The sequence below is a fragment of the Hypanus sabinus genome, chromosome 20 (assembly GCF_030144855.1).
Source record: "Hypanus sabinus isolate sHypSab1 chromosome 20, sHypSab1.hap1, whole genome shotgun sequence".
In the NCBI taxonomy this organism is placed as follows: Eukaryota; Metazoa; Chordata; class Chondrichthyes; order Myliobatiformes; family Dasyatidae; genus Hypanus; species Hypanus sabinus.
The window spans coordinates 1,259,874-1,281,550 of NC_082725.1; the positions used below are offsets into that span (position 1 = coordinate 1,259,874).

Genomic DNA, 21,677 nt, shown 5'->3' on the forward strand with positions numbered 1-21,677 from the left:
GTAAAGTCCCACTGAATATACGTTCTATTCCTTTCGAATATACTGTTGTCTATTCGGGCAGTGGGCAGTAGTGAGTGGTATTGGTTTCCAATGGCTGACCGTGCTCGATTACCATACACAATAGTGAACTGGAGGAACTCAGCGCGACGAGCAGTATCGGGTGGGGAGAATTGTCGACGTTTTGGGTCAAAACCCTGCTTCAGGATTGTGGTAAATTGTAGATTTACAAAATCTTGAAAATAGCCTTAAAGTCGCAACCAAAATGCACTCATGGCATAACAGTAGCGGCCATTAAGCGTGCTGCAAATTGGAGCTATTCGGCACGTCACAATTTTACTTACAGTACGTGTCCATACATATGCTAAACGAAAGACACGTTCACATTTAGTAACTAAATTACTGAATGCTTTCGGCGTCAATGGTCGGCACGGTTGGGCCAAAGGGCCCTTTTCTCACTGTCTGATTCGACTTGTTATTTTTTTCGTTGTTTGCGATTTTCCTACGCTTAATGTAACTACATTTGGCAATGACAGTATTTTCTGTTAGATGTTAAGATCCTGGCGGTTTGATTGTATACCCTCATCTCAGTTGTTTGACCGGGGGGGAGGTATTGAGTTGGAGGGAACAGCCCCTCTTCCCTCTGGCGCTGGCCTGCCGCGTCCACGCGGGAATCCAGGCGGAGGGGAACTGTCCCGCTCTCTGATAGAACCAAGATTTGATGTAAGGTATTTTTATCCCCGAGGCTTGCAGAGCTGGTAAGTTACGGGTGTCCAGATGTCAACAGCGTGTAGTATGTACAACCGAGTAAAGTGGACTGAGTTTGCTGTTGTGCGTAGGCCAATGACAGAGAAAACACTACGTTTCAGGTTTCAGGGAAAGGGGCCTATTAGCATAACAACCCATCAACAGGCTGCGGACAGTTATCAGAACATTTCACAAATGTGCAGGAGTTTTTTGATGTTGTCACTAGTGAAAACCATGGTCACCACCGTCCGCATTGGATATGGTACCTAGACAGACATACTGGTAGAATAGATAACTGGAATCGTTTGATGTATGCAGTTGGATGATCAGAAGAGTGTCAGTAAGGTGGCTGTTCACCAGACTTCTAAGCAGAATTCGAATGCATCATATGGAGCATACGTTGGGACCGTCCTAAGTTTGTGCTTGCATTTCTCAACAACTTCCAGGCGCTTGAATTCCGGGGCAACTATCTGTAGATTAGAGAGAATGGTATTATCAAAGTTAAAAAGCAAGGAGACAACAATTATGCTTTGTAATTAAATGAATAGATAAAGGAAAATCAGTAGATTTGTATATTGGACTTCAATAAGACTTATACAATGGAACAGAATTAGGCCATTTGGTCCATTGAGTCTGCTTTGGCATTTGAACATGGCTGATTTATTATTTCACTCAACTCCATTCTCCTCCCCTTTCCCCATAATCATTTATACTCATATGTAAGATGTGTATAAGACATTATTTGGAGTAGTGCATTGTTGTAGAGTGATAATTAGTTAAATATGGAATAATGGGAATTGGTCATTTTCAATTTCGGAGGTTGTTTCAACTTCAAAGATAGGCCCAGTTATTCATTCTTTATCAATGAATGAGATGGGCAATTTATTGAAGTTAAATTGCCCATCTCATTTATTGATGAAGTTCAAAAGCAGAGCGGCTGTGAGGAGGATGTAGGGAGATTTCAGGAGAACATTTTTACATTAAAGATAGATTTGCAGAGGATGTGAAGATGTGACAACAGAGCTGTCATAAAGTCAGATTGGAGTTTATGAAATGCTGCATCAATCTTAGGTGGTTGACCTAATCTGTATAGGAAACAATGGAGGTGGTCCATTTATGTACGTCACTCTGAAAGCTGGATGAATGAAAAAGAAACGGCTCCTGGTTTTAAGAGTATGTTGGATTCGTATACAACACAGAATGCAGAACACTACAGCACAGTACAGGCCCTTTGGCCCACAATGCTGTGCCAATCTTTTAACCTACTTTAAAATCTATCTAACCTTTCCCTCCCACATAGCCCTCCATTTTTCTATCATTCATGTGTTCCTATAAGAGTTTCTAAAATGTCCCAAATGTATCTGCCTCCAACACCACCACTGGTAGAGTGTTTCACACACCACCACTCTGTTTAAAACACCTACCTCTGACACCCTCCCCCATACACAGTTTATATAGGCTGTGTGAATAGTTCACAAACTTCATTTTCACTAGTTTTGATCAACTGATCAATTATTTTGGCTATGCTGTTACGCAGCAACACTCCTTAAAATTTGATGACCTGTATTCAAACTGTGTTAACCATTGCACTGTCATTTACTTCCATTTACACATTGAAGGGAATGATCCGGTCACAAACATGAGAAAATCTGCAGATGTTGGAAATCCGAGCAACACACAAAATGCTGGAGAAACTCAGTAGGCCGGGCAGCATCTATGGGGGAAAAATACAGTCCATGTTTTGGGCCTAACCCTTCAGCAGAACTGAAGAGAAAAAGCTGAGGAGTAGATTTAAAAGGTGGTGAGGGGAGAGAAACATCAGGTGATAGGTGAAACCTGGAGGAGGAGGGATGAAACAAAGAGCTGGGAAGTTGGTGAAAGAGACAGAAGGCCATGGAAGAAAGAAAAAGGGGGGAGGAGCACTAGAGTGAGGTGATGGGTGGGCACAGAGATGAGGTGAAAGAGGGAAAAGGGGATGGGAAAGGGTGGGAGGCATTTTTGGAAGTTTGAGAAATCGATGTTCATGACATCCGGTTGGAGGCTACCCAAACAATATAAGATGTTGTTCCTGCAACCGAATTATGGCCGCATCACGGCAGTGGAATTTAAAATGGATGGCCTGCAGAAAGTAGAAATTTGGGGGTGGGGAGGGAAAGTTGTGCTTGGTGGTGGGAGTGATTCAGATCTGCTACTATACAATACCAACACCTGCAGTATGTCAGCACTACAGTATGTTCATTGACTATAGCTCAGTGTTTAACCAGCACTCCCATTCCTGGTTGATAAGCTACAGAACCTGGTCTTCTGTACCTCCCTCTGCAACTGAATCCTTGACTTCCTATGGCTTGGTGATAATGTCTCCTCCTTGCTGACCGTAAGACATAGGAGCAGAATTAGGCCATTCAACCCATAAAGTCTATTCTGCCATTCCATCATGGTTGATCCAGATCCTATTCAGGCCCATTAACCTGCCCTCTCACCTCACCATACCCTTTGATACCCTGACCAATCAGGAAGTAATCAACTTCCACCTTAAGTATAAGCACAGACTTATGGCAGAGCATCCCATAGATTTACTACTCTCTTACCTCTGTTCTAAAGGGTCATCCCTCAATCTTGAGACTGTGTCCTCTAGTTCTGGATACCCCCACCATAGGAAACATCTTCTCTACATCCACCCTGACCAGTCCTTTCAACATTCAATTGTTTAAATGGGATCCCACCGCATTCTTCTAAATTCCAGTGAGTACAGGCCCAAAGCTGCCAACCTGTCCTCATATGTTAAACCCTTCATTCCTGGAATCATCCTCCTGAACCTCCTCTGGACTCTACAATGAAACACATTCTTTCTGAGATACGTAGCTCAAAACTGTTGACAATACTCCCAAGTATGGCCTGACTAGTGTCCTGTAAAGGCTCAGCATTATCTCTTTGCTTTTATATTCTATTCTCCTTGAAAAAATGCCAACATTGTATTTAAAGAGCAAACACGAGGAAATCTGCAGATGCTGAAAATTCAAACAACAACACACACAAAATGCTGGTGGAACACAGCAGGCCAGGCAGCATCTATAGGGAGAAGCGCTGTCAACGTTTCGGGCCACGACCCTTTGTCAGGACTAATTTTTGATTACAGGGTGGTATACCTTTATGTGTTATGCTATAACAATTGATCAATTTTATTACAATATGTGAATGTACCCAAGTTATGTTGAGATGTAGATGTTGCACTCTGTAAATCTTGTTTTTTTTTAAATTCTGAATAAAAATACTGTAAAAAGAAAAGATAATTTGCTTTCTTTTGCCTACCTCCCTTCTTAAAGAGTGGAGTGACGTTTGCAATCTTACAGTCCTCTGGGACCATGCTAGGATCAAGTGATTCTTAAAAGATCATGACCAATGCATCTGTTATCTCTTCAGCAACCTCTCTCAGGACTCTGGAATGTAGTCCATCTGGCCCAGGTCACTTATCCACCTTAAGATCCTTCATTTTACCTAGCACTTTTTCCTTTGCAATAGCAATGGCACTCATTCCTATTCCCTGACACTCACAGACCTCTGGTACACTGCTAGTGTCTTCCACTTTGAAGACAGATGCCAAGTACCCATTAAGTTCATCTGCCATTTCTTTGTCCTCCATTACTTCCTCACCAGCATCATTTTCCAGTGGTCCAATATCAACTCTCACCTCCCTTTTACTCTATTAAAAAAAAACTGAAAAATAACTTTTGGTACCCTGCTTTATATAATTGGCTAGTCTGCCCTCATATTTAATCTTTTCCCTTGTAGCTTTTTTAGTTGCCTTTTATTGGATTTTAAAATCTTCCTAATCAACAACTTCCCACTAATTTTTACTGCTTTCCTTGGCTTTTATGCAGTCCTTAACTTCCTTTGTCAGCCATGGTTGCCTACCCCTGCCATTTGAGAACTTTCTATGGGGCATATCTACGCCTTGTGAGCTATTTCGAGAAACTTCAGCCATCACTGCTCTGCCGACATCCCTGCCAGTATCCTCCAATCCACCTGGGAAAACTCCTCTCTCATGCCTCTGTAATTCCCTTTATTCCTTTGTGATACAGATATAGCAATGCTGGTGCACCTGGGGTGTGTGCTTAGCCCACTGCTCTACTCCCTCTATACACATGACTGTGTGGCTAAGTATAGCTCAAAGGAAATCTGTACATTTGCTGATTAAACCATTGATGGTGTAATCATAGATGGACATGAGACGGCATGCAGGAGCAAGATATACTAGCTGGTTGAGTAGTGTTGCTGCAACAATCTTGCACTCAAAATCAGTAAGACGAAAGCTGATTGTGGACTTCAGGAGGGTAAGATGAGGGATCAGAAGTGAAGAGAGTGAACAGTTTCAAGTTCTTGGGTGTCAAGATCTCTGAGGATCCAACATATTGATGTGACTATGAAGAAGGCAAGACAGTGGCTATATTTCATGAGAAGTTTGAAGAGATTTGGTTTGTCATCCAAAAAAACTCAAAACTTCCCGAGATGAAGCAGAGGGAGCATTCTGACAGGCTGTATCATTGTTTGGTATTGGAGGGGGAGTGGGACTGAAAGAAGCTACAGAAAGTTGTAAAATCGTAAAAGAATGTAAAAAGAATCTTAAGAAAGAAATTAGAAAAGCTAAAAGAAGATATGAGGTTGCTTTGGCAAGTAAGGTGAAAATAAATCCAAAGGGTTTCTACAGTTATATTAATAGCAAAAGGATAGGGATAAAATAGAGAATCAGAGTGGACAGCTATGTGTGGAGTCAAAAGAGATGGGGGAGATTTTGAACAATTTCTTTGGTATTCACTAAGGAGAAGGATATTGAATTGTGTAAGGTAAAGGAAGCAAGTAGGGTAGTAATAGAAACTGATGATTAAAGAAGAGGAAGTACTGGCACTTTTAAAGAACACAAAAGTGGATAAATCTCTGGGTCCTGACAGGATATTTCATAGGACCTTGAGGGAAGTTAGTGTAGAAATAGCAGGGGCTCTGACAGAAATATTTCAAATGTCATTAGAGATGGGGATGGTGCTGGAGGATTGGCATATTGCTCATGTGGTTCCATTGTTTAAAAAGGGTTCTAAGAGTAAACCTAGCAATTATCAGCCTGTAATTTTGACATCAGTGGTGGGTAAATTAATGGAAAGTATTCTTAGAGATGGTATATATAATTATCTGGACAGACAGAGTCTGATTAGGAACAGTCAACATGGATTTGTGCGTGGAAGGTCATGTTTGACAAATCTTATTGAATTTTTTGAAGAGGTTACGAGGAAAGTTGACAAGAGTAAAGCAGTGGATATTGTCTATATGGACTTCAGTAAGGCCTTTGACAAGGTTCCGCACGGAAGGTTCAATCGTTAGGTATTAATATTGAAGTAGTAAAATGGATTCAACAGTGGCTGGATGGGAGATGCCAGAGAGTAGTGGTGGATAACTGTTTGTCAGGTTGGAGGCCGGCGACTAGTGGTGTGCCTCAGGGATCTGTACTGGGTCCAATGTTGTTTGTCATATACATTAATGATCTGGATGATGGGGTGGTAAATTGGATTAGTAAATATGCAGATGATATGAAGATAGGTGGCATTGTGGATAATGAAGTAGGTTTTCAAAGCTTGCAGAGAGATTTAGGCCAGTTAGAAGAGTGGGCTGAAAGATGGCAGATGGAGTTTAATGCTGATAAGTGTGAGGTGCTACATTTTGGTAGGAATAATCAAAATAGGACATACATGGTAAATGGTAGGGCATTGAGGAATGCAGTAGAACGGAGTGATCTAGGAATAATGGATCTGGAAATCTCCAGGAAGGCCTTCGTTGCTGCTGCTGTTGTGAGGTCCGGGTCTCTGCTGAGAAGAACAGGCCCCCAGTCTTCGGAGTCAAGTTGCCGTTGGTGGGGGTGTCGTAGTGCACTTGGCAGAGGATGGTGCTCAGAGAGGCTGTGCCAGAGGGGAAGCTTGGAGGTTCGACGGACTCGAAGTCCGCTGCAGTTGGGGCGCTTTTGCTGTGTGCTGCGTCTGCGAGGCTGGGTCCGATGGAGCTTTCATTGTGTGCTGCGTCTACGAGTGTGCTGAGTCCAGCAGCGCTTTAGAAGTCCATATTCCCTTCTGCCACCTGTGTGGGATGATGAGTCTATTGGGACCCTGAGGACTTGTGGAAACTGTGGTGGTTTCTTTTGAACTTATAGTCTTTTAATATCTTTGGACTATTTTTACTGTGCCCATGGTCTTTTTTTTAATCAATTATGGTATTGTCTGCACTGTTGTAACTATATGTTAACTATAACTATATGTAATTATGTGGTTTTGTGTAGGTCTTGTAGCTTTAGTTTTTAGTTTGTTGGGTGGTAGAGTTGGTCTCCTGACTTGGTGTGTCTGGGTAGTCTTGATTTGTCTGGTGGGTTTGGAGCTCCTTTCCAGGGAACACGCTAAGATGGTAGTGCGATATTAATATGCAGCAGCCTCTCCAGACTCTGGATTTGGGGATTACCAAACGTTATGCGGATTTTCTGGTGTAGTCTGTTTTGTCATGCGCTTTCATGATATCATTCTGGAGGAATGTTGTCTCATTTTTTAACTGCATTGCATTTGTGGTTTCTAAATGACAATAGACTGAACTGAACTGAGCATAGTTCCCTGAAGGTGGAATCTCATGTGGATAGGGTGGTGAAGAAAGCTTTTGGTATGCTGGCCTTTATAAATCAGAGCATTGAGTATAGGAGTTGGGATGTAATGTTAAAATTGTACAAGGCATTGGTGAGACCAAATTTGGAGTATTGTGTACAGTTCTGGTCATCGAATTATAGGAAAGATGTGAACAAAATAAAGTACAGAGGAGATTTACTAGGATACTACCTGGGTTTCAGCACCTAAGTTACAGAGAAAGGTTGAACAAGTTATTCTTTGGAGCATAGAAGGTTGAGGGGTGACTTGATAGAGGTATTTAAAATTATGAGGGGGATAGATAGAGTTGACGTGGATAGGCTTTTTCCATTGAGAGTAGGGGAGATTCAAACAAGAGGACATGAGTTGAGAGTTGGGGGCAAAAGTTTAGGGGTAACACGAGGAGGAACTTTACTCAGAGAGTGGTAGCTGTGTGGATCGAGCTTCCAGTAGAAGTGGTAGAGGCAGGTTCGCTATTGTCATTAAAAGAAAAGATTGGATAGGTATATGAACAAAACACACAAAATGCTGGTGTAACACAGCAGGCCAGGCAGCATCTATAGGAAGAAGCACTGTCGACGTTTCAGGCCGAGACCCTTTGTCAGGACTAACTGAAAGGAGAGATACCAAGAGATTTGAAAGTAGTGGGGGAGGGGGAAATGCGAAATGATAGGAGAAGACTGGAGGGGATGGGATGAAGCTAAGAGCTGGAAAGGTGATTGGTGAAAGTAGTACAGAGCCGGAGAAGGGAAAGGATCATGGGACAGGAGGCCTCGGGAGAAAGAAAGGGGGAGGGGGGAGCACCAGAGGGAGATGAGAACAGGCAGAGTGATGGGCAGAGAGAGAGAAAAAAAAAACAAATATGTCAGGGATGGGGTAAGAAGGGGAGGAGGGGCATTAACGGAAGTTAGAGAAGTCAATGTTCATACCTTCAGGTTGGAGGCTATCCAGCCGGTATGTAAGGTGTTGTACCTCCAACCTGAGTGTGGATTCATCTTGACAGTAGAGGAAGCCATGGATAGACACATCAGAATGGGAATGGGACATGGAATTAAAATGTGTGGCCACTGGGAGATCCTGCTTTCTCTGGTGGACCGAGCGTAGGTGTTCAGCGAAACGGTCTCCCAGTCTGCATCGGGTCCCACCAATATATAAAAGGCCACACCAGGAGCACCGGACACAGTATACCGCACCAGCCGACTCACAGGTGAAGTGTCGCTTCACCTGGAAGGACTGTCTGGGGCCCTGAATGATGGTGTGGGAGGAAGTGTAAGGGCAGGTGTAGCACTTGTTCCACTTACAAGGATAAGTGCCAGGAGGGAGATCAGTGGGAAGGGACCTCCAGCTCCAACGTATAATTCTCCGTAACTTCCACCACCTCCATCGGGATCCCACTACCAAGCACATCTTCCCCCCCCCCCACTTTCTGCTTTCTGCAGGGATTGCTCCCTACGTGACTCCCTTGTCCACTCGTCCCCCCCCATCCCTTCCCACTGATCTCCCTCCTGGCACTTATCCTTGTAAGCAGAACAAGTGCTACACCTGCCCTTACACTTCCTCCCTCATCACCATTCAGGGCCCCAGACAGTCCTTCCAGGTGAGGCAACACTTCACTTGTGAGTTGGCTGGTGTGGTATACTGTGTTCGGTGCTCCCAGTGTGGCCTTTTATATATTGGTCAGACCTGACGCAGACTGCGAGACCGTTTCACTGAACACCTACTCTCGGTCCACCAGAGAAAGCAGGATCTCCCAGTGGCCACACATTTTAATTTCACGTCCCATTCCCATTCTGATATGTCTATCCATGGCCTCCTCTACTGTCAAGATGAATCCACACTCAGATTGGAGGAACATCACCTTACATACCGGCTGGGCAGCCTCCAATCTGAAGGCATGAATATTGACTTCTCTAACTTCCGTTAATGCCCCTCCTCCCCTTCTTACCCCATCCCTGACATATTTGTTTTTTTTTCTCTCTCTCTGCCCATCACTCTGCCTGTTCTCCATCTCCCTCTGGTGCTCCCCCACCCCCTCTTTCTCCTGAGGCCTCCTGTCCCATGATCCTTTCCCTTCTCCAGCTCTGTATCACTTTCACCAATCACCTTTTCAGCTCTTAGCTTCATCCCATCCCCTCCGGTCTTCTATCATTTCGCATTCCCCCCCCCACCACTACTTTCAAATCTCCTAGTATCTCTCCTTTCAGTTAGTCCTGGCGAAGGGTCTCGGCCCGAAACGTCGACAGTGCTTCTTCCTATAGATGCTGCCTGGGCTGCTGTGTTCCACCAACATTTTGTGTGTGTTGTCTGAATTTCCAGCATCTGCAGATTTCCTCATCTTTGCTGGATAGGTATATGGACAGGAAAGGAATGGAGGGTTATGGGCTGAGTGCAGTTAGGTGGGACTAGGTGAGAGTAAGCGTTCAGCATGGACTAGAAGGGGCGAGATGGCCTGTTTCCGTGCTGTAGTTGTTTTATGGTTATAAAATTAGTCGGCTCCATTTTGGGTATTAGCCTCCATAGTATTCAAGACATCTTCAAGGAGTGGTGCCTCAGAAAAGTGATATACATTATTTTATATACATTTACTGTAATTGATTTACTTTCTACGTTTATCATATATTGCATTGTATTATTTGCTGCTAAGTTCACAAATTTCACAACTCATGCTTGTGATAATAAACCTGATTTTTAATTCTGTAAGGCCATAAGATATGAGCAGAATCAGGCTATTTGGCCCATTGAGCCTGCTCCTGCATTCCATCATGGCTGATTAATTATGCTTCTCAACCCCATTCTCCTGCTTTCTCCCTGTAACTATTAATACCCTGACTAATCAAGAACCTAGCAACTTCAGCTTTAAATACACCCAATGACTTGACCTTTGCAGCCTTCTGTGGCAACAAATTCCACCGATGCACTACCTCTGGCTAAAGAAGTTCCTCATCTCTGTTCCAAAGCAGCATCCTTCAATTCTGAGGCTGTACTCTCTGGTCCAAGACTTCCCACTAATGGAAACATCCTTGCAACATCCACTCAATCTAGGACTTCCAATTTTCAAATTTACATGTTAGTTCATTATATCCTGTGAGTGTATGAAAAAGCTCTGGATAAATTTAACAAATGTTTAAGATGCAATTTTCTTTTGATAATGTTAGGTTTAAAATGTAATGTCATTGCATACAGGTACTCCCCAAGTTACAGCAGGGTTCCATTCCTGAGAACTGTTGGAATTGTGGCTACCTGACAATGTATCTGAATAAAACTTGACGCGCTGAATGACCTACTTCTGAACCTATGTCTTGTGGTCCTGTGGTCTTGTGCTCTAAAACATAGGACAACCAAGGGCAAAGTGTATTAATGCAGTTTGTTTAACTCAACCATTTAGACCTTGGTGTGACCCAAGTTCCCACATGGCAGAAGCGGACTCGTTCTTCCCACTGATCTCCCATGTGCCCTCCATACGTACGGAATGTATACAGGTCAGCTGTAAGCTGCGCAGGACCTGTGGTAATTTGCCAACTTCTGCATTGCAGTAAATCAGTATTTGCTTCACATCATTGGAAAGAATCATGAAGAATTCAGAATGAAACTGCGGCTTTTATTCTCATAAGATTGCCTTTTAATATTCTCTTTACTGATGTATAGAGCAAGGTTCTTGGTCTTGAGATGCAGTGAGCTTGTACCTGGTTAGGTACAGGAGAAGGAAGCAGTCGGGGTGGCACAGTGTTACATTTAATGGATGAAATGGGAAGACTGGTAGGGCAAGGTGTTAGACCATGCAGGCTGAATGACCTCCTCTATCATAAAGAAATATGGAAAGTGTTTGGATTGTTACATTATACATCATGCCCACTGACAATGTTGTAGCTGTTCAATTGGTGGGACTGCGTCATTATAACTGTTCGATTAGCGGGACTACATCATTGTAGCCATTCGATGAGTGGGATAATTCGTGTCGAATGTCTTCATGCTTCTACAGGTTATTCACATTTATTGATTGCATGTACATCAAAACGTACAATGGAGTGTGTCTTTTGTGTTAACAACCAACACACCCAAGGATATGCTGGGGGCAGCTTGCAAGTACTGCCACACATTCCAGTGCCAGCGTAGATGGTATGCTCAGTAAAACAACACAGAACACAACAAAACAACAGCAGCAAAACAAGCCCCTTTCCTCTACAGACACAGATGTGTGCATGCATACATTTCCAACCTCAGGTCTGTAATAACTTCCCTGCATTTTTTCCCTGACAGCAAATTCTGGAGATGGGTGATGGAAGGCAAACGGATGTTTCTGAAAGACGAGGTGTGTAGCTTGTGGTTGATGCTGCCAGTGTTACGTTATTAATGTTTCCAAAGGAGTGGTAATAAGTTCGACATGTGCGTTCCTATCACTGTCTTTAAGGAGTTTGTACATTCATCCTGTGACCACGTGGGTTTCATCTCTCAGTCCAGTGACACACTGATTAATTGGTCATTGTAAATTATCTCATGGTTAGGCTAGGGTTAAATCTGGTTGCTGGACAACTCAACTCGAAAGGCCAGAAGGGCCTATTCCATGCTGCATCTCAATAATTAAATAATTATGTCAGGTCCAGCAGAAATATTGTCCTGGTGCTGGAAAGAAGAGGACCATATGAGGCACTTAGTGTGACACTATTAAGCTTGTGGCGTCAGAGTTTGGAGTTCAATTCTAGTGCCATCTGTAAGGAGTTTGTACAACCACCACGTGACCACGTTTTTTCCGGGTGCTCTGGTTTCCTCCCACAGTCCAAAAACCTACTGATTAGTAGGTTAATTACTCATTGATTAGCCTAGGATTAAATAGGGAGGTTGCTGGGCTCAAAGAGCTGGAAGTATCTTTAAACTTTAAAAAAAAATTAATGAAAATAAAGTCAGCCTCATCTTTGACCCCTGACCTACATGTTTTGGAGAAATAAAGAGCTATAGGGAAGTGTGGAAAAGTCACCTTTCACGGTTTGGATACTAAATGATATAATGTTATATCAGAAATGAAGTGACACATTTAACACTGATGTTTTAAAGGGGCCTTCTGCTTGAGTTGTGAATTGTGGAATAGCACTTGTGTTTTAGAAGTTGATTTCAGAATTAGCCCATTGATATGCCTGGCTTGGAAAATGCGGACAATACATGTGTCTCATGTCAACTTGACTATTTTTTATTTATCATAACCAGATTGTAAACACTATTGAACAAAGAAAATCATGAAAGGTTGGCTTTAGCTTTTGATTTAAAATTGTTAAATTCTTGTCTATTAGGATAATGGAAAATCAGGTGGCATGGTGGTTATTTGTCAAATAAGGTGAGATTGTCATTGGCAGAGCATAGAACACAGGATGACTGGCTCACTGTCTACATTGGTTTTATCTCAGCTATTAAAAGCTAATAAAATTTCTGAGCTTATTTCCCATGCTGAGCTGTTGGCTCTATATTCCAGTAATTCATACTTGCAGGACGGTGATATGTGGCTGTGGCTCCTGTTTGGTGATCTTTCCTGCTTCTTCTGTTTCTCAATGGTTTTCCAACACTGTCTGCTTTGTGATCAAACTTAATTTATTCTGTGATCAAAAGTTTTAAGAATAAACCAACAGCAGTTTATTAAGCAAACACGAGGAAATCTGCAGATGCTGGAAATTCAAGCAACACACACAAAATGCTGGTGGAATGCAGCAAGCCAGGCAGCATCTATAAGGAGAAGCGCTCTTGACGTTTTGGGCCGAGACCCTTCGTCTAGTCCTGATGCTGCCTGGCCTGCTGCGTTCCAACAGCATTTTGTGTGTGTTGCAACAGTTTATTAATTTAGTAGAGAACAAAATGTCAGATTTTCAGGTTCTTGCCCTTGATGCATCCATTGATTTGCCATGTAGTACAAGTTCCATGCAAGAGGAATGTGAAGAAACGCACTTTGCAATGTCCACCTCAGTGACACTACGCTAGTACTGCAGCTGTAGGCATCATCTTCCTAAATTTGAACTTGGGAACAGATGTTCTCAGGGAAATATATAATGGAAATGTGGAGGTACTTGCATGAGGTTCTAGATAGGTTTGTCCTTTTGAGGCAGGGAAAGGGTGGTAGAGTTAAGGAACCATTGTTGACAAGAGATGTGGAGCATCTAGTCAAGTGGAAGAAAGAAGCTTACTTGATGTTTGGGAAGCAGGTATCAGACCGGGCTCTGGAGAGTTACAAGGCAGCCAGGAAATGGATTTGAGAAAGCTAGAAGTTGGGTGGGGGGAGAACATGAGAAGAGCTTAGTGAGTAGGATATAAGGAAAACCCCAAGGTGTTCTACACATGTGAAGAGCACAAGGATGATGAGAGTGAGGGTAGGACTGATCAGAGATGAGAGGAAACATTTGTGTGGGGTCAGTAAGTAGTGGAGGTTCTTAATGAAGACTCTGCTTCAGTATCACCAGTGAGGGGATCTTGATGAATGTAAGGTCGGCATAGAATGAGCTGATACGGTGTAACATGTTGATATTAAGAAAGAGGCAGTGTGGGAACTCTTGAAAATCATTAAGTTAAAAAAGTCCCCATGACAAGATGGGATATACCTTGGGTTACTACAGGAAGCGAGGGAAGAGACTGCGGCTCTTTGTCCTCACTGGCCACAGGAGTAGTGCTTGTAGTTAATAAACTGAATTATAAATCATGATTCTAAAGCCACAGACGGATAGTGCTGCTGTCAGGCATTGGTAACTCAGTTGGCGCCACATTAAATAAAGGCTCTGTACATTGTCATGGCATAACCGTTTTTATCGAGGTACTGTGCTCAATAGGTTCTTCCGGCCCTCCTAGCCAGGCTGCCCAGCAACCCTGAGTTAACCCCAGCCTAATCACAGGACAATTTATCTACCAGCTGTGGGAGTTAACTGGAGCACCCAGAGGAAACCCACGCGGTCATGGGGAGACCATGTAAATTCTTTACAGACAGTGCCAGGTGTTGAGTCCTGGTCACTGGTGCTGTAAAGTGTCGTGCTAACCGCTATGCTACTGTGCTGCCCCAAATTCAGATCCTTATTGAACGCTGCTTTTGACCCTGCCTTTACAACAAACCTTGCCATGCCTGCCACACTCTGAACACTTGTGGAAAAAGATATTCGCTAAAGTAGTTCTGGTTCTTTTACTAGCCATTTTATTCTGGTCCCTCTAACTGTTGACTGCTCTGCCAATGAAAATGGCTTTTCTTGGTTTGTATCCCCAATGTCCAAAATGAACACCTTTCCTGTGTCACTCCCAGAACTGGACAAAGTGTTTCAGTAGAGCTAGGACTAGTGATTTATAAAATTCTGTCATATCTTCCCTGCCTCTGTTCATAAAGGTCAGGATCCAGTTTGATTAATTTTTAACTACTTTTTTCTACATGGCCTGCACTTCCAATGAATTAGGTGTATGAATTGCCAGATCTCCATCCTTTGTACCTCTCAGAGAATTGTACATCTGTAGATCATAGAAGAATGAGGGGAGATTTGATAGAGGTATATAAAATTATGATGGGTATAGAAAGAGTGAATGTAAGCAGGCTTTTTCCACTGAGGCTAAGGGAGAAAAAAAAACAGAGGACATGGGTTAAGGGTGAAAAGTTTAAAGGAACGTTGGAGGGGGGCTTCTTCACACAGAGAGTGGTGGGAGTGTGGAATGAGCTGCCAGATGAAGTGGTAAATAAAGGCTCACTTTTAACAGTTACGAAAAACTTGGACAGATACATGGATGAGAAGGGTATGGAGGGATGTGGTCCAGGTGCAGGTCAGTGGGACTAGGCAGAAAAATGGGTTGGCACAGCCAAGAAGGGCTGAAGGGCCTGTTTCAGTGCTGTATTGTTCTATGGTCCTATTCCTTTTAGGCTAAAACATAATCAGTGGTCACTTCATTAGGTGCCTCCCATATCTAATAAAGTGGCCACTGAGTGTATGTTTGTGGTCATCTGCTGCTGCAGCCCATCCACTTCAAGGTTCAACGTGTTCAGAGATGGACCATTCTGGCCATTCTCCTCTGACCTCTCAATAATAGGGTGTTTTTGCCCACATAAATTCTCCATTCTCCATTAATTTTAGAGTCTGGTGTGTGTATAAATCCCAGGAGATCAGCAGTTTCTGAGATACTCAAACCACTCTGATTTGGCACCAACAATCATTACACAGTCAAAGTCACTGATCACATTTCTTCCCCATTCTGGTGTTTGGTCTGAACAACTGAACCTCTTGACCATGTCTGCATGCTTTTATGTATTGAGTTGCTGCCCCATGATTGGCTGATTAGATATTTTTATTAACAAGCAGCTGCAAGGGGTGCACATAATGAAGTGGCCATTGAGTGTATAACATTTCTCAGTGTTAAATTTCAGCTGCCTGTTAACTAGTTAACTAGTTACTAGTCTGCGTCCTGTGCTCTGTTCCCATCCTGATAATTCATTTTGTCTCCCAAGTTTGCCTTCAAATCCGTTGTTAAGTTGCACATTCCTGATGAGTGTAAGCAAATACAGAACCTGAATTGTTTGCTGTTCCAGTGGATTAACCTTTGCTTTATTGGTCACAAAAACATGGAAATGGGCAGTGAAATGCAATGCTTGTGTCAATGACCAACACAGTCTGAGGATACACTGAGGTCAGCCCACATGTGTTGCTGTGCTTCTGCAAAACATAATATGCTTCTGGCACAACATACTAACCCTGACCTGGACATTTTCGGACTGTGTTTCTGGAGTGAATGTGCAAACTCCTTAGAGGCAGTGGTGGGAATTGCACCCCAAATTCCGGCGCTGTATCTTGAGGATATCTGGAGCAGCATAAACAGCAAAGTTCACTGAGTTAATTTATGTTAGAGGCTATATGATACTAATTTCATCTGGAAAAATCTAAAACCTGCTTCATGGTAATCATATATTATGTTTCTAACTTCCATAGAAAACCTACAGCACAATACAGGCCCTTTGGCCCACAAAGTTGTGCCGAACATGTCCCTACCTTAGAAATTACTAGGCTTACCTACAGCCCTCTATTTTTCTAAGCTCCATGTACCTATCCAAAAGTCTCTTAAAAGACCCTATCATATCCACCTCCACTGCCGTTGACGGCAGTCCATTCCACGCACTTACCACTCTGAGTAGAAAAACTTACCCTGACATCTCCTCAGTACCTACTCTCCAAATCTGTGTCCTCTTGTGGCAACCATTTCAGCCCTGGGGAAAAAGCTTCTAACCATCCATACGATCAATGTCTCTCAACATCTTATACATCTCTATCAGGTCACCTCTCATCCTCCGTCGCTCCAGGGAGAAAAGGCCGAGTTCACGCAACCACAGTAAAAGTTGAAGATGTAGTGGGAAGTCATATTGAAGACCCAGTTACTTTCTGGGGTCAGGTAATGCATAATTAATTGCACTTGTATTGAGTAAAATACTATTTTCTGTTTTACAGTTATTTAAAGAAATTGCACATTTGCAGTATTGTGACGCCACTAGTAAATAGAGCTGAAAATTCTACTTTATACAATAAATTATACAAGGTATATGAGAGCAAACTAATGTAGGACTTGCACAGTGAGCGGTAGGGCACTGAGATGTATAGTAAAAAAAAAAATGAGGGAATTCCTTCACAAGTACATAGTGTCATAAAGAAAGTTTTTGGCACATTGGCCTTCATAAATCAGAGTACTGAGTACAGGAGATGGGATGTTATGTTGAAGTTGCATAAAATATTGGTGGGGCCTAATTTGAGTATCGTGTGTAATTTTATTCACCTACCTACAGGAAAGATGTAAATAAAGTTGAAAGATTACAGAGAAAATTTATAAGGATGTTGCCAGGTCTAGAGGACCTGAGTTATAAGGAAAGATTGAATATAGGTTAGCACTTTATTCCCTGTAGTGTAGAAGACTGAAGTGAGATTTGATAGAGGTATGCAAAATTGAAGTGTTTAGATAGGGTAAATGCAAGCAGGCTTTTCCACTGGGGTTCAAAGTAAAAGTACAAGCTAAGTTTTATTATCAAAGTATGTATGTCATCACGTACAACCCTAAGATTCATTTTCCTGCTGGCATGCTCAGCAAATCTATAGAATAGTAACTGTAAACAGGATCGATGAACGATTGAGTAGAGCATAGAAGAAAACAAACAGTACAAATATAAATAAATAGTAATAAATAATGAGAACATGAAATAACAAGATAGAGTCCTTAAAGAGACCATTTGTTGTGAGAACATCTCAATAGATGAGTCTAGTTATCCTCTTTTGATCAGGAGCCTGATGGTGTAGTAACTGATCTTGAACCTGGTGGTGCAAGTCCTGAGGTTCTTGTACCTTTTACCTGATGGCAGCAGTGACAAAAGAACATGGCCTGGGTGGAGATGATCTTTGATGGATGCTGCTTTCCTATTGATAGTGTCTCATGTAGATGTGTTCAGTGGTTGGGAGGGCTTTACCTGTGATGTGCTGAGCCGAATCCATGACCTTTTGTAGTATTTTCTGTACAAAAGCTTTGATGTTTCCTTGCCAGGCCGGGATGCAGTCAGTCAATATACTCTCCACTACACACTATAGAAGTTTGTCAAACTGTGGGACTGAGTTCAAGAGCCATGAGGTAATCTTACAGCTATGTAAGATCTTGGTCAGACCCCACTTGGAGTACTGTGTTCTAGTCACCTCACTAAAGGAAGGATGTAGATACTATAGAAAGAGTGCAGAGGAAATTTACAAGGATGTTGCCTGGATTGGGGAGCATCCCTTATGAGAATGGGCTGAGTGATCTTGGCCTTTTCTCCTTGGAGCAGCGGAGGATGAGAGGTGACCTGTGTATAAGACGATGAGAGGCATTGATTGTGTGGATAGCCAGATGCTTTTTCCCAGGGCTGAAATGGCTAACACGAGGGGGCATAGTTTTAAGGTGCTTGGAAATAGCTACAGAGGGGATGTCAGGGTTAAGTTTTCCACACAGAGAGTGGTGGGCGCGTGGAATGCACTGCTGGCAGTAGTGGTGGAAGTGGATATAATAGGGTCTTTGAAGAGCCTTTTAGATAGGTATGTGGAGTTTAGAAAAATAGAGGGCTATGTGGTAGGGAAATTCTAGGCAGTCTTTAGAGTAGGTGATAGGATGAGCACAATATTGTGGGCTGAAGGGCCTGTAACAGTCTATGTTCTATGTTCATAGACCTCTGGTTTCCCTCTCCTGTCTACAGTCAGTTCCTTGGGCTTGCTGACATTGAGAGGTTGCTGTTATACCACTCAGCCACATTTTCTTTCTTCCTCCTGACTGCTGAGACAGCAACCCCTTTGATACAGCCCAAACAATGGTGTCGTCAGCAAACTTGATAAAGGTGTTGGAGCTGTTCTCAGTCACATGTTGGATGAAAGTAGAACTTGAGATGATGGGTTAAGGTGAAACGTTTAAGGGAAACATGGGGGGAGCTCTTCACTAATGATGGTGAGAGTGTGGATCGAGCTGCCAGTGGAAGTGGTGGATGTGGGTTCAAGTTCAACATTTAAGTGAAGTTCAGATAGGTACAGGATCGGAGGGTATGATGGGCTATGCTTCAGGTGCAGGTGGATGGGACTTGGCAGTTTAATAGTTCAGCACAGACTAGATGGGCCAAAGGCCTGTTTTTATGCTGTAATGTTCTATTATTGTCTCAGCGACATAGAGACTTTTTTCCATGAGTTTTATGAGTTGTTTGTGTATCCTGCCTCTTTCAAACAAGAAGCCATCATCCTGGAACCATTAATGTGAAGATAGACTGAGTGAGGTGATCATCATCTCTATGGTCCTTCAGCTGTAGCTCTAGTCATGGATGGAGTTGAGCACAGCAACACGAGTTACCTTTGGTCTGAAGCAAAAGAACATGGACAATGTAACAGGAACTGTTTGGTGTGAGGCAGAAGACCGTGGACTGTGTAGCAGGAACTGTTCAGTCTGAAACAGAAGAACGTGGACAGTGTAACAGGAACTGTTCGGTCTGAGGCAGAAGACTGTGGATTGTAGCAGGAACCATTCGGTTGGAGGCAGAAGACCGTGGATGGTGTAGCAGGAACTGTTTGGTGTGAGGCAGAAGAATGTGGACAGTATAACAGGAACTGTTCAGTCTGAGGCAGAAGACTGGACTGTAGCAGGAACTGTTTGGTGTGATGTGTCATTCAAACATGGAGCAGTACAGGCTCTTTGGCCCACCAGGTTTTTAAATACTAACCTTTTAACCTACTCAGTGATCAGTCTCAAGCTTCTCTTTGTTGCATCCTGATGTTTTTGATCCAAGGTTCTTTCAGAAATCAGAAGAGGCACAAAACCTATTGCTTCACAATCATTTTATTAGGAGCTATACAACAAGAAAATTGAAAACAGACTGTGATGGTGGAGAGGCCTAGTAAGTGAAGGGAGAAAGAAGCACAAAATTGGCAGATTCCTTTGGTGGGCTCTCCTTATTCCACATAAACATTCCATTCAACTTGGCTGATAAGTTCAGCAATCAATAGCCCCTATTCAAATAATGCAGTACCAAGAGAAGTTTCTAGAATCATATCAGTGTAACCTGCAGGGGCCACACCAACTTACTACATACTGTGACCACTCAGAAACATGCTGAACAGTGAGGTGTATTAAGTAGTTCCAATGATACTGGTGGGTCATTTGTTGAGCTGCAAAGAAAATGCCACTTAAGCAGTCTAATCTAGCATCTCCTACCCAGCTCCCTATTTTTCTGTCATTCATATGTTTCAGAGTTTATCAAACGCTTCTAATGTATCTGACTGGTTTTAACCTTTCTTTCCTAATGCTGAGTAAGTTATGAAGGATATGCCAGTGGCCGGAATTAAATCTCGAAAATGATCAAGCACACTGAGTAATTAACTGTTTTAAGTGTTGTTAAATTTAAATCTTATTTAAACACAAAGTTATCTGCTTTGCAGCACACACAGAATGCTAGAGTTCCTCCAACATTTTGTGTGTGTTGCTATGGATTTCCAACATCTGCAGAATCTAAAGGGCAAACACGGGGAAATCTGCAGATGCTGGAAATTCAAACAACAACACACACAAAATGCTGGTGGAACACAGCAGGCCAGGCAGCATCTATAAGGAGAAGAACTGTCGACGTTTCGGGCCGAGACCCTTCGTCAGGACTGCAGAATCTGTCATGTTTGTGATTTGCTGAATTCTTTCTTGTTTCTGTTTCATTTCTAGAGCATTGAATTAATTCAAGACCTTTTGAAGATGTCCTCTACTTTGACAGAAATTTGTCCATTTGCTGCCAAAGTGTTTGGAGATCCGGTTCCTGAAAAGGTATTTCACGTTTAAACTGAATTCATTGAAACCCAAATCAAGTCTATTATCAAGGACATCCTGTACAGTGTGAAACATAAGCATTACTATAAACTACAAATAAATAGTGCAAAAAGAGGAAAGTAGTAAAGTAGTGTTCATGGAGCAGGCCAACACAGAAGAGATGGGTGGAAGAGCTCCTGAGTGTGGGAAGGGGTGTTGTGGTGAGTTGAGAGGGGAGGGGGGTTTGCGGGTGAGTTGGGAGGGGCAGGGGTGCCCATGGAGGGTGGGGAGGGTTGAGGTGAGGAGGCTGATAGCAACTATGAAGGGAGGGTTTGTTAATCACAAGTGACAAGCTTGTGAAAGAAAGAAGCGGACAGCATTGCTGAAATCGAAGCATACACAAAACAGATTAGCGCTACACAGGCCATTTGGCCCACAGTGTTGTGCTGATCTTGATGCCAATTTACAGAAACTATCTTTTAGCCCATCTCACAGTTCTTACATGCACCTCCAGTGGTTAAATGCAGAGTATTAAAGGCAGCGATTCTGTCTGTAGCCATGTTACTGATAATGACTACCAAGCATGCACCTTGGATCGAAATTCGTGATGTATATGGAGTTGAGCTTCATTCCGAGCCTCACTTTCTGTTGGAGAGTGGATGGCAGAGACGGGCCGGCGTCTGCATTGGGGGAGGGGACGGTGGAGACGGGTGGTGTTTACGTTGGAGGACTGTGCGCCGGTGACGGGGCAGATTGGGCGGACTGGCTGATTTGGTGGGGGGGGTGTGTGTGCCTCGGCAATGTGAAGGGGGGGTGCATGCGCGAAGGGGCAGATTGGGGGGACTTGTGGATTGGGGGATATGTGCATGCACACAACAGGATGGTTTAGGGGACTGGGGGATTGGGGGGAGTTGTGTGCTGGTGACGGGGTGGAGTGTGCAGGTTTTGTGTTATGTAGAATTAAATGTTTCTGTCATACAGGTTGAAAATGTAAATGTT

The 21,677-nt window shown here is 43.0% G+C and overlaps 1 protein-coding gene across 1 annotated transcript in view; it reads left to right on the forward strand.

Annotated features, from left to right (window-relative positions):
- The first annotated feature begins 2,803 nt into the window (after positions 1–2,803).
- LOC132378711 (serine/threonine-protein kinase 31-like) overlaps positions 2,804–21,677 on the forward strand; it is a 151,271-nt gene continuing 132,397 nt past the window's right edge. Inside the window, exons 1-4 of the mRNA XM_059945812.1 lie at positions 2,804–2,872; positions 11,667–11,718; positions 16,675–16,790; positions 20,598–20,696. Of these exons, the coding sequence (XP_059801795.1) occupies positions 2,804–2,872; positions 11,667–11,718; positions 16,675–16,790; positions 20,598–20,696 (336 nt within the window). The remainder of the gene's footprint in view (positions 2,873–11,666; positions 11,719–16,674; positions 16,791–20,597; positions 20,697–21,677) is intronic.